The following is a 13,444-nucleotide window of genomic DNA, read 5'->3' as shown; positions in this document are numbered from 1 at the left end:
TAAATTTGGACTCAGGTAACCTACTCACAGCGTCTAAAATATTTTGTGTTCTAATCTCTTCATGCAAGGGTGTATAGAACTAAGGATAGGAGAAATCAGATAAGTTTAAATTTTAATGTGACGTATCAGGACAGCTCTTGAAAATAGTTTATCATAAACAAACAATATTTTGTGAACATTTAATGCTCAAGCTCATCGGCCTTTACCCTGGCTCAGAAAACCATTTAGTTATTGTTTACGATAAAACTAGTTTCTGAGCAGTCCTAATACGTCACAGAGAATGTAAACAACACTTTTCACCAGGGTGAGTGCAACTTGCATTTTATTCGGCAAAGATAATGGTGTCCTGCATGGAACCATTTTAACACAATGTATTTTAAAGGGGGTAAAGGCAAAAAAGGTCTTCCTCTTGGATCATCAAACAATAAATATTTACTCGAGACATAGATCAATTCTAATGCGTTTTTTAAATCAAAATACATAAATAAATATTGGAAAATTTCATAATAATGCGTTGAAATGGTTAAAACTTTAGAAGGAGTCCGCCCCATGCCAGAGTCGGATCCATGCATGACACCGGTGCCCGATTTCTTTATATAAGCAAAAGTGTACTAATGTCTTTTGTGAGGGATGTTCTGCTCAGAATAATTGTTTTATATACTTCTAAAAAAACTGCATTACATTATTTGTCAATTTAAATATGTGGGTTACCGATCTTCTTCTTGGGACACAAAAAGTTTTGAAATGTGTAATTTATCAACCTCCCTTATCATCTCTAAAAAGAGGTTTTAACTTAACAATTTGTATTTTGATTTTCCTTTTTTGGTCCAAATCCTATATATAGTGAGTGGTATTTTTCCATGAGCGACTTCCCAAATGTGCGATTTGCCAAGGAAGTTGCCCAAAGGTTAGGCCTTCCGAGGCGCCGCAGGCTTCCAATGGGGGGGCCGAGCGCTGCGGCTATAGCATGTTAGGGGGTCGAGCGCTGCGGCTAGATCATGCAAGAGGCCAAGAGCTGCGGCTAGATCATGCTAAGGGGGCCGAGCGCTGCGGCTAGGACAGACTTAGGAAGTTGCTCCTTGGGGAAAAAACTTTGGGAAAGTACCTAACATCTTATCAGATACTGCTCGAACCTCTGATTCGGAAACTAATAGGTTTCCCCAACAGTAGAATTGGTAAAACTCTTCAACTAGAAAGTTTCCCCAACTATAGAATTGGTAAAACTCCTCCAACTAGAAAGTTTCCCCAACTATAGAATTGGTAAAACTCTTCAACTAGAAAGTTTCCACAACTATAGAATTGGTAAAACTCCTCCAACTAGAAAGTTTCCCCAACTATAGAATTGGTAAAACTCTTCAACTAGAAAGTTTCCACAACTATAGAATTGGTAAAGCTCTTCAACTAGAAAGTTTCCCCAACTGTAGAATTGGTAAAGCTCTTCAACTAGAAAGTTTCCCGAACTGTAGAATTGGTAAAGTGTCGATGAATGTGATGATAAACAACGGTTGAGGTTGGAGAATTTTGACATCATTGATGACAGTTGTAAACATGTTTTCTCACTCCATTCATAATTCTTGAACTTTCTTTTTTCTTAGAGAGCTTCAACCATTGACAATAATGATGTTATAGCTAGTTAAGCGGGATGTTTTAAGTGTGGCAGCGTAAATTGCATTCTATCAGACTAAAGATAAATAATTAAAAATGGTTTTGTTTCTATGCTGTCCACACCGAACCAGGAGTAATAAGAACAGGACGGACTCAGCTCAGACAGTATAGATTGCTCTGCACAAAGAATGTACAAGAAAAACCAGCGTATTTCTAATTCCTAAGGAATTGGAAATACGTTTGAAATTGAATACGTACGTATTCAATTTCAAATGTTTGTATCCCAGCACAAAATTCATTGAAAATGTGACGAGGCGAACGAATGAATGAATGTTTTGCTTGTTGAAACTGCATGCTGTATTTATTTCATGAAAGTTCAAGTAATATATTTGACTTAAAGTTCCTTAAAACAGTGCACAAGATCCGCAACTCATCAAGTTTTAGCTTGAGAATAGCGAAAAAAAACCAAAAATAATTTGAAAATTTCGTTTTTGTTGAAAAATGAATAAAAATATAATCGTGACCTGGATCCAGATTCCAGATCCATTATTTTCAGCGCAGATCCAGTGCCCGCATCAAAATGAAATGGATCGCACTGTTTTGGAAGCGCAATNCATATTCATTCCACATGATCCCGATAATGTTTCTTTATCGAATTTCTAAAGGACAATAAAAAGAAGTTTCCAATAATCTAGCTAAATGTGTACCATTAAAGAATCCTTTTTATTAATTAGATGTTTCATATTGAAAAAGTCTACAAGATATATCTGCAAGATCTTTTTACTTATTTTCTCACAACCCTATTCGTGTACAGGTTCATATTTAATTTCTTGAATTGAATTAACAGTACTTTGGACCAGGGATTTCACATTTTTCAACTCCAAATTCTGTAAACAACCCTGTAATTTATTATAAAAAATAAAAGCAGGTTTTATGACACACTTGTTTATTTCTACATTAAAAAAAATTAGCCAAATTTTACATAAAATTTTCTTTGTACATATTAAAATGTTAACTATAAGCAACTTCAGAAAGAAGCAGCTTTACACTAAAAAAATGGCAACAGCGGATGTGTCACCAAGAAACATGATTACTCTACATACTCCTTGTGTTTAGACATGAAGTGAATCTTGTGGGCACACTTGAGTGTAAACTGCTTAAAGCACAGATTACAGGAGAAAACTGTTTCACGTCCCTGCTCATGCTTACGTTCTTGCTTCAGCTCATCTAAAATATTATGAATGCAAGATTGTTTATATGCTTAAAATTTCTATATTAAGAGGCAGTACAGGGTCATTTCCATATAAGAAAGTTAAAACGAATTGAGTATTATATTATTTATAGGTTAAACTGAGGGCCACGTGAAATTATGTCTCCGGTCCCTTTGAATAATAAACCTAATCTTCTTACCCTTAAAATGACTTCTGAGATGGTTTGTAAGCCCGGTATTGGTTCTGAAACTTCTATTGCAACCAACAAAGATACAGTTCTCAAGCAACAGATCTAATAAATACAGAAGCAATGTTCATTGTTCAACTACAGGGTGGCCCAAACTTTTTTGAACACATCCGTACAAAAATCCGTACATTTTCAGAAGAAATCCGTACAATTTTCGAAAAACAATCCGTACAATTTTTTTTTTTAAAAATCCGTACAATCCGTACATTTTTTTAAACCAATCCGTACATTTTTTAAAAAATCAGTACATTTTTTTAAAAATCTGTACAATCAGTACAATTTTCGAAAAAAATACCATTTTTGAAAAAAAACATTAAAATTCAATTCTTCATTCATTGTCTTTTGTGTTCAGTTCATGTAAGAGGGTTTAAACTTCTTCAGCAAGAATCAATCTGTAAATAAAAAACGGTGTATTTTCCAGGATAAAAATCCATACAATCCGTACAATTTGAAAACAAATCCGTACAATCCGTACAATTTTAGGGTTAAAAAAAAATCAATCCGTACAATCCGTACGTACATTTTGGCCACCCTGCAACTATAATATTCCAGACAAGAAGACTGAATTAGGATTTCCCTTAGATTTTGATGTTGGAAATTTTCCCAAAGGCTTTTTTCCAATAGCCAATTGCAGGCTGCGGCACCTCAGAAAGCCTAACCTAACCTGTGGGAAGTTGCCATTATGGAAAAGGAACATTTGGAAAGTGACAGTTAGAAAATTTTTAACTGTCACTTGGGAAGTCGCCCTTGGGAAAATACCTTTGCTTTGTTTTAAGGACATCTTTAAAATAATATGCATTATTCATTTGTTAACCTACATATCATCATGCATGTATGGTTCTTGAAACATTTATCAATAAATTCCTCTCGTAGAGGGTCTGCCTTTTTTGCGTTCAATATTTGCGAAAAATTGTGTTCAGTTTACAAATTATTAAGAATGCGATTTTCTCCATTGTTGAAATGTGCACAATTCACTTTTGAGGAGCAACCACAAATCAAAATAAACAGTTTAAAGAAACAAAAAGATGCATACATAATTTAAACATGACAGAACTTTTGATGAAACCGTTGTAAATCGGGCATTGCCATCTTTGCTTGGAGGGTTACTTGAAATTACGTTTCCAGTCCTATTAAATAAAACCAATACTGTTGTAATTAGAACGAACTTATTTATATCTCTGGCGGGGCTTAAAGCAGAAGAAGGCAAACCATGGTTTAGAAATACCGGGATCAGAATTAGTTTGTGATTTTTGATTTGAGAATTTTGCTTCTAAAATTAGGTTGACGAATGAAGTCAGCAAATTATTTCAACGAACAAGTCTTTCAGCTGTAATGTTTGATGGGTTCCCCCAACACAATACATAATATAGGTTAATACCTGGGGATACTATCTTCTCAACCTTGTTTCCTTCCACATTCTTCTGCTTAATCTTCCCAACCTTTTCCAATTCCGATTTCTTCTGTTTAATCTTCGCAATTTCTTTTCCTCTCACTTTCTTCTGGTCAATTGTCGAAACTTCTTCCTCTTCAACTTCGTACTGATAAATCACTGTATCTTTTTTTCCTCTCGCTTTCTTCTGATTACTATTCACATTTTCTTCTCCGCTAACTTTCCTCTGTTTAATCTTCACATCTTCGTCTCTGCTCACTTTCCTCTGGTTAATCTTCACATCTTCTTCTCTGCTAACTTTCCTCTGGTTAATCTTCACATCTTCTTCTCCGCTCACTTTCCTCTGGTTAATCTTCACATCTTCTCCTCTTTCGTTCTCCTGTTCAATTATCGAAACTTCTTTCTCTTCCCCTTCGTTCTGCTGAAGCACCGTAATTTCTTCTTCCTGGTCCAGGTTCTGATTAATCTTGGAGTCAATTAGTTTGAGATTCTCATCATCTGTGTTTCTTGTTCTCATCACACATGTATCCTCTTTCATTCCGCTGTTTGACTTGTTAAAAAGAACTCCTAGAGGAAGGATGGTCCTAATTCTCTTACGCGAGTTAACTGCTGGGGGTAGAGAAGCATGATTACCTTCATCAACTGAAGTAGAATGCTGAATCAATACTTCCTTCTCCTTCTGGAACAGGTAGCTTCTCATATTGCTTGGTTTGATTCTGGAAGCATTGTTCCCTGGAGATCTAGGGACAAAACTTGAAGAACCAGCTCCGCTCTTGGTTCTAGTGTAAGCACTAAGGGAGTATTCAACGTCGACAGGAGAGAGTTGAACATAACAAATTGTGCAAGAATTAGTTTCGTCTATTTTTATTTCTTCTACTAGATCATGAAAACTTGAACTCTTCTTTCTTCCCCTAAATTATAAAAAGTTTGTAATTAAAGAAGAAAAGATGAACCAAGCGTCTCATCCGTATTCAATTAAGACTTTCTGCATAACAATGCAAATCAAAATATTAATGTTAAGTTTAAGGTGTGAGAAAAGGGGGGATAAAAGAATTTAAGCTTTAGTCTGTTAAATTCTCTTTCAATAGAACGTATACGGGATTGTGAACCCTAAACTTGATTTAGAGTAATGGATAATCTTTTAATTGTATTGTATTCCAAAGTAATTAATAACATACTTGGCATATTTGACATTCTGGTTAGTTCTCGTTCTCCTAGGAGTTGAAGTTAGAACAGTAGACTCCACAACATCACTTGGATTAGCATTTCTAGGGGTTGATGATAACACTGAAGCTTTACATTTCTTTTTCTCAGGAATATTTTCTTCTTTCTCGAGAGTTGAAACTTTGAAATTCTTGAGAGTAATGTTTTCTTTGTTTTCATTAGTTTCAGCAGCGAACTCTTCATCCACTCCGTTATTTTCGAAAGTTAGAGTAGCAACAATATTCTCATTGAGGAAGGTCCTACTTCTCTTACGCGAGTTAACTGCTGGGGATAGAGAAGCATGATTACCTTCATCAACTGAAGTAGAATGCTGAATCAATACTTCCTTCTCCTTCTGGAACAGGTAGCTTCTCATATTGCTTGGTTTGATTCTGGAAGCATTGTTCCCTGGAGATCTAGGGACAAAACTTGAAGAACCAGCTCCGCTCTTGGTTCTAGTGTAAGCACTAATGGAGTGTTCAACGTCGACAGGAGAGAGTTGAACATAACAAATTGTGCAAGAATTAGTTTCGTCTATGTTTATTTCTTCTACTAGATCATGAAAACTTGAACTCTTCTTTCTTCCCCTAAATTATAAAAAGTTTGTAATTAAAGAAGAAAAGATGAACCAAGCGTCTCATCCGTATTCAATTAAGACTTTCTGCATAACAATGCAAATCAAAATATTAATGTTAAGTTTAAGGTGTGAGAAAAGGGGGGATAAAAGAATTTAAGCTTTAGTCTGTTAAATTCTCTTTCAATAGAACGTATACGGGATTGTGAACCCTAAACTTGATTTAGAGTAATGGATAATCTTTTAATTGTATTGTATTCCAAAGTAATTAATAACATACTTGGCATATTTGACATTCTGGTTAGTTCTCGTTCTCCTAGGAGTTGAAGTTAGAACAGTAGACTCCACAACATCACTTGGATTAGCATTTCTAGGGGTTGATGATAACACTGAAGCTTTACATTTCTTTTTCTCAGGAATATTTTCTTCTTTCTCGAGAGTTGAAACTTTGAAATTCTTGAGAGTAATGTTTTCTTTGTTTTCATTAGTTTCAGCAGCGAACTCTTCATCCACTCCGTTATTTTCGAAAGTTAGAGTAGCAGCAATATTCTCATTGAGGATTTGAAGCCCTGCATCAACCTTATGATCAGTAATTTCATCCAGAGTTGTGACTTCAGCGACTAACTCCGAGAAATCGATGTTTTGATTAGAAAGAGCTAATTTAGCAACTACAGCTTTCTTGGATCCTACTGATCCTTGATCAGTTTCAACATTCTTGGAATCAGTTAGTTCCTGAGCAGCTCTGAGATTGTTAGAGGTGTATATCTCCTGGGAATCTTCATCAACCTTGGAAGCAGTTCTTTCTAGGATACTCACATCATTGTCAGAATCTTTCTCAGCTATATTATTGTTAACAGCTGCGGGATCAGAGTTCTAAATAAATATATGTGTCATTACGTTGCTGCCCTGAGATAAGATAGGGGAGTGCAATACATGTCCCTGGTCCAACTTTTCAAGGCCTCTTCATTAAAAAAAAAATTACACCACTAACTTTAATGGTTAGGGTTCAAGGAAGTATTGAGAAAGAGTTCATGAACTACGTCGGAAAAATATTCAGAAATAGTTATTTTTACTTTCCACAAATATTAACATATGATACATGATATTATATCCATTTTTCAAGGGCTTCTTAAATATATAAATTTTAACACTGTAGCTTATTTAATAAAAAGTTATCATTTCTGATATTTTTATAACACAGACCCACCGTTTGTTTGTTCTCCACCCAAACCTAATCCTACGCAACAAAAAGATTTTTTTTTGGGAAAATTTGTTTACAATTATGGAGTTGAAAGATTAAGAATTCATTCTAATGTAAGCCGTTTTTAAGTCATTAAGAAAAAAACAAAAGGGGGGGGGGTAGAAAACACCAATGATAATTGGTTAAAGCATCAACTTATTAAAAAATGGAAGTCAGCTATAATGAATTTGAAAGAATGAATCTCTTTTCTAGAACTTTCTACCCGTTTTATTTCCCAGTTCCCATAGACCTAGATGACATGGTTTCAAAGATTGAGAAAGCCTTAACTCCTGGATCTAAATGTTCACCTATCAGCATTTCTCTACCTGAGAATTATGAGAACTGTTTGCAGACACGTTAATAAACTCTCCGGCATCATTCTCAACTATCCTAGTTATTTCCGGCACAAGGTCCTCTTTCAGAACAGGTCTCTCAGTAGTATCAATACTCTTGTCCGTATTTGTCATCCTGTTCTGATCAAACCTATGCATTGTCTGGGCGTCAGGTTCTCCGTACATAGGAGGCATGTTGTACTGCGTCATATTTAAAACTTTTGAAGATGGTACAATGTACTCCTGCAGGTTGGGATACTCAGTGGGCTGATGGTTTATGAATTGTGAGCCCGGTTCATTAAACCTCTGGATGCTTGAAATCTGTGTACCGCACTGATTCATATTCATTCCACATGAGCCCGATTCCTTCCACCCCTGGACGTTTACATTTGGAGTATTGTACTGAGTCAAATTAATTCCACTTGGGCCAGGTTCATTAAACCTTTGGTAGTCAGGATTCTGCGTACGGTACTGATTCATGTTCATTCCACATGAGCCCGATTCCTTCCACTCCTGGACATTTATATTTGGTGTACTGTACTGATTCATATTAATTCCACTTGGGCCCGGTTCATTAAAACTCTGGAAATTTGGATTCTGCATATTGTACTGCATCATGTTTATTCCATGTGAGTCTGAGACATTAAACCCCTGGAAATTAGAAATCTGTGACCCGTAATGCTGTGTCTTCATTTCCTGTGAGGTAGTGACCCTTTCATCATAAATGTACTCTGTGGGGTTTCCTCTTTTCTGAATTATATTGGGTTTAATCTGGGTGTCTGGCATCAGAGGTGTCTGTGTGTCTGGCATCAGAGGTGTCTGGGTGTCTGGCATCAGAAGTGTTTGAGTGTCTGGCCTACCAAGCTCATGAAAGTTCATTTCTGGCGAATCCATGTCATCAAACTCAGCTGTATTCTCATCAAGGTTCCCGACTGAAGTGGTATCATCTGATGCAAGATCCGGTGTTACAGAGTGACAAGGGAGAGGTATAACATCGTAGATTAACTAGAAAAAAAGTGTTTTGTTCAGGGGTGTATATTTTCAGAATTCCCCTGGGGAAAGATTTTGATGAATTGTGGAAAAAAATTGTTTCATTCTTTTTAATACTTTTTAAGCAAAAAAATCATTTTATTTCCTCGAAAAAATCAGTTGTTTCCAAAATCATCGAAAACCCCCTTTAAAAATTGAGAACTGCTCAGCAGATACCTGATGCTTTGAACCCAGATGAACTACAAGAGACTCCCCTGGAACAAAGATAAACATTAAACAAGCTTAAATCAAAATTTTAAATCTTAACGAGATCAGGGAACTGAATGCCTGTCGCATCGATATTTCTGTTTAGCCAATCAGAAGTGTGTCAAAGGGATCATGGGTCTAAAAGCTGAGCCATATGACCAAGATCGATAACCGGTGGCATGCACGGAGAGCCTACCCACTAGTATTACACCATTTCAGCTCAATTTTAAACACCAAAAGAAATATTTCGACACTTATCGATATTTGTTAATGTATTTTGATTGTGCATTTGCATTACAAAATATGTAAGTCTCGTAGAAATAATTATGGTTTGACAATCTGAAAGGAAGACGACATTTACGTTTACTTATACATTTTAGAACTCAGTGTTCTAACATAACCTAACCTTTATTTATGTGAACTAATAATTTAAAATGTTTAAAAAGTGCTTTTAGTGTCTAAAATTGCGTTGAAATGGTTCACACATAGGGGGAAGGCTCTCCACGCACGACACCGGACATAAGGAAGCTTGGGCGTTAATTATCCTGCAGCTCAAAATATCGAAAAATATCAAATTGAAGATGATGAACCAATTATAACACTGGCTTACCTTGTGGTGGAATACTGTTACAGAAATAACAGAATCCAGGGAAGATACTTTCTCTTTTGCTCTGTTCTCTGCGCCGCTGATTATTCAACAAAAGCAAAACTCTGTAAAAGTGTTGTTCAGCGAAGTGGACCTCCCTCTCAACCTAGTAAAGCAAAGATAATGAGAATCAACTAATAAAATATTATTCAAACCAAAGCATATTATCTAAATCCTGCAGAATAAAATTGGACTCGATTCACACAAGAAATACCAGACAGTGTTATGGGTTCTGTAAAATCATCAAAATGACAATGCTAAGCAAAGTTACTTCAGGTAATCTTCAGGGTGGCCAAAACTTTTTTGAACACATCCGTACAAAAATCCGTACATTTTCAGAAGAAAACCGTACAATTTTCGAAAAACAATCCGTACATTTTTTTTTTTTTTAATCCGTACAATCCGTACATTTTTTTAAAAATCCGTACATCACTCTTTCTGGATTTTATTTTTTTTTTGGCAATTTTTTCTGTAAATTTACTATAAATTTTGAAACTACAGGGCGAATAAAAAAGTGTGATTGAAAACGCATCTTTTTTATCAAGTTCTCATGAATGGTATTTTTGCATTAGTTTAAAAACTCAAATGGCACTACAAAAAAAACCCGCTCCACTTTTTTTCCGTCAAAATTGAAAGTGAAGAGAAAGAAAATTGTGATAATAGATAATTGCAATCCAGTCCTTAAAGTGTATTGAATTCGTCCTGACCAATTGAGAGATATATCCATAAAGGATCTCCAAAATGTTCATGAAATACATCCAATGTATTGTTCAGTTGATAAAAAAAATAACAGTTGGAACTGAATTGCGAATTTTCATATCACAATTTTGCGAATTTTCTCCGTTTTAATATTTTAAATATAACAAAAATATGATTCAAGCAAAAAAAATGACAATTTTGTAATTTCGTGTCGTCCACTAATCATTTTTTTACTCATGACCCTATATTATAACCTTCAAAAACAAGCAAAAGAAGGTTTAAAACTTCAAAAAGCGTTAGAAAAATGACTAGAAAGTTGATTTTCTTTTAAAGAAATTATTTAACTTAGAAATCCTAACAATTTTAAGGGGGATGCATATTGTTAGGGACTGTTAGGACATGATTATTCTTTACGGAAGCTGCAGTGAAAAAAATTCATTCTTAAAAATGTAAATTAAAGGAAAAGAGAAGATGTCACATTTTTCTGCATATCACTCACATTTTCCAGTTGTGGGTGTGTATGGGGGGAGGGGGGGATGAGAAAAAAGACATCGCTTTCCAGTGGGGGATGTCACCAAACTGAAAAATTACAGGATATAAAAACTACCTTCAGCCGGTCCGCCTTCTTTTGTATAATCACTTGGAATAATGAAGGCAAATGGTTAGTTGAACAGTTAACTAATTAAAAATATAAACATCCATACCCTAGAGAATCTTGTCATCTCCAGGCGGCAAAATTCACAGAAGAACCTAGAAGAGAAAACCAGTATAAGTTTAGAAAATCAATAGTATATTTGCAATATGCATTCAATCAGATACTTTCACAGATCTTAATTGGATTTAAAAACAATTTTTATCTATTCATTGAATTTTGTAAATTACATTTTCACTAACTTTTTCGCCATTTTAATTTTTTCCTTTTTAATGAAACTTTAGGGGTATTGTGTGGCCAATAACACATGAAATGGAAATGTTAACTAAGACTAATTTAAACAAAAAGACCAGATATGGGAATGATTATTTTTTTGACAATAGAACCTATTTCAACGTTAAAATTTCTCATTTGGCTTAGTTTAAAAATACATACCTAATAAACAGAGGGGTAAAAAATTGTTTTTCAACAAGGACGAAAATGATTTTTTAAAAATATGTACTCTGTTATTAGTTCTCAACCCCAACTGAGGTAGACTTTAAACTTGTTTTTACCTGAACACGCCCTGACTGCTGGTTTCAATTATCAAGACTCCCAGTACTTTAAGCTTCGGCTCCTGAGGCCTTCGTTAAAGAATACATCAAGATTATTTCATCAAGTTAAAGAACTCCATCATTATAATTATATCCTCATAAAATTAGTATTAAATCTTATTTGTTCTGTTCCATGAGCAATTACCCAAGAATTTATATCTAAAAAATATATGTGAAATACGCCTATTTGGAGTTGGAACATTTGACGTTATGAAGGGCTGTGCAGATAAGTTTTATATATCAATTATGCTCTAGTCCTGACTATCACTGTTTATAATTTTTTAATGTTACTATGCTAATATGTTAAAAACCCTTTAATAAGTAAAAATTGGTCCTATACTTGTAAATAGTGGATGTGGTATGATTGTTTCATTAGTTTTAGTTAGTTTGTTTATCAATTTTCTAATGCATTCTCTTGTTTTTTTAAGTTGACGCTTTATTTAGAATATCCTGAATATATAAACTTATAAACTTAATCACTATAAAATCTTGTTATCCGAATAACCAAACAGTGAATTATAGCCAGCTGGATAATGTTGATTTATAAGCTTGAGACCAACAAGCATTTTTTGAAGTTTCGATATATTTTCTTCTTTTATCCTATTTTTCTATTTTTGATACTTTTGATCAGTTTTCTCTCACTCTATTCGATTCATGGATGAAAAGTCTATATCTGGGTGTCGTTCCTTTTTTTGTTTTTCTTTGGTTGGTTTTTAATTGTTTTTAATTTTTTCTAAAAAAAAAATAAGATGAAAAGTCATTTCCCATTTTTTTCGGTTTTCCAGTACTCTAGATTTTTATTTTATGTCCTTTTTGTTGCTTTGTTTTTTTCCCTCTTTTTTATTCATATAGATGTATAGATGAAAAGTCATTCAGTTGCAACTACGTTTGCAATATATAATATTAAATAATTTTTAAAATACATACTGCAGTTCTGTTCATGTTCACATTTCAATTTAAAGATGAAAAGTCTGCAACTACGCTTGCAAATTACTTTGATCAGATCTTAATTAATGGAGAGCTCTGCGAAAAGCAGCTCGGTACGGCAATAGGTAGAACGAGACGTTTTTCTCTATGATTCTATAAATGAAAAATACTATTGTCGATTTTTTTTTGTATTGAATAAAGTTGTTAAGAAGAAGCTTGCTTTATTTAGATCTACATGTTGATTGTTGAATGTGCTTCAAGTTTTTTAAGATTGGGAATTTAGAGTGGGCACAGTTGCCCTGAAGCAGGGATAGGTATAAAAAAAATGTCAACCAAATCTGTCAATATATTTCATATTTTACATATCTAAAGAGTATTTTTCACCTTAAATAAAATCATACCAAGAGCTTTTTGGAAAATATTCGAATTTAATTTTTGTTTTTTAACAAAAAAAACACTTACTTTTGAAAGAGCTTGTGACCTTCTGCCTCTGCCATTTTATCTGAAAAAAAAAATATAAGAACAGATCCTAAAAATTGAAAGAAGAGAATTCAAATACACATATTCTGAGGTTCTCATTGTAATTGGAGTGAGACAGGAGTTTAATTCTATATCTGTCCCAGATCTTTACAAAAACTCTTGTGGATTGACTCGCCGGCCTGTTCAGAATACAATCCAAAACAGGCAGTCTGGAATATGCTCCAAAGTTACATGAAACTTTAAAGTTTCTTCAACTCAGTCAGAGTTGACTCTACCAGTTGAGAAGCAGTCCTCAATAACATTGTTCAAGCTCTTTAGGAAGGAAACATATGGAAGTGAGGCAAAAGGACTCTTCCCACACAGAAGTTCAGGTTCTAACAGTTTCTCCGAATTCTTCAACTCGGTTCTT

At 34.4% G+C, this 13,444-nt stretch overlaps 1 protein-coding gene across 3 annotated transcripts; it reads right to left on the bottom strand.

Moving 5' to 3' along the window:
- Positions 1-2,534: 2,534 nt before the first annotated feature.
- On the bottom strand, positions 2,535-13,053 carry LOC111708795 (uncharacterized). Of its 3 annotated transcripts, none has more exons than XM_023482288.1 (11): positions 13,018-13,053; positions 11,590-11,658; positions 11,088-11,133; positions 9,649-9,790; positions 9,009-9,046; positions 7,797-8,807; positions 6,511-7,103; positions 5,632-6,243; positions 4,442-5,364; positions 3,016-3,108; positions 2,535-2,832 (listed from the first exon to the last, which is right to left on the bottom strand). In XM_023482288.1, exons 1-11 carry the CDS (start codon positions 13,050-13,052, stop codon positions 2,696-2,698), a joined length of 3,699 nt encoding a protein of 1,232 aa, XP_023338056.1. In that variant the 5' UTR covers position 13,053; the 3' UTR covers positions 2,535-2,695. The 3 variants fall into 3 exon arrangements, with proteins under 3 accessions (XP_023338056.1, XP_023338058.1, XP_023338057.1); XM_023482290.1 differs by having other exon boundaries at positions 4,442-5,037; positions 5,917-6,243; XM_023482289.1 differs by having other exon boundaries at positions 5,632-5,872; positions 6,752-7,103.
- Positions 13,054-13,444: the final 391 nt, after the last annotated feature.

The sequence above is a fragment of the Eurytemora carolleeae genome, unplaced genomic scaffold (assembly GCF_000591075.1).
Source record: "Eurytemora carolleeae unplaced genomic scaffold, Eaff_2.0 scaffold892, whole genome shotgun sequence".
Classification (NCBI taxonomy): Eukaryota; Metazoa; Arthropoda; class Copepoda; order Calanoida; family Temoridae; genus Eurytemora; species Eurytemora carolleeae.
The sequence above is the reverse complement of the archived record's forward strand: the minus strand, read 5'-3'. Positions and strand labels throughout refer to the sequence as shown.

Coding starts and splice junctions, on each gene's coding strand:
- LOC111708795 (XM_023482288.1), bottom strand. CDS start 13,052: ATGGCAGAGGCAGAAGGTCACAAGCTCTTTCAAAA. Junction 11,134..11,589: donor AGCAGTCAGGGCGTGTTCAG/GTAAAAACAAGT, acceptor TTTCTCTTCTAG/GTTCTTCTGTGAATTTTGCC. Junction 6,244..6,510: donor CAGAATGTCAAATATGCCAA/GTATGTTATTAA, acceptor TTTATAATTTAG/GGGAAGAAAGAAGAGTTCAA.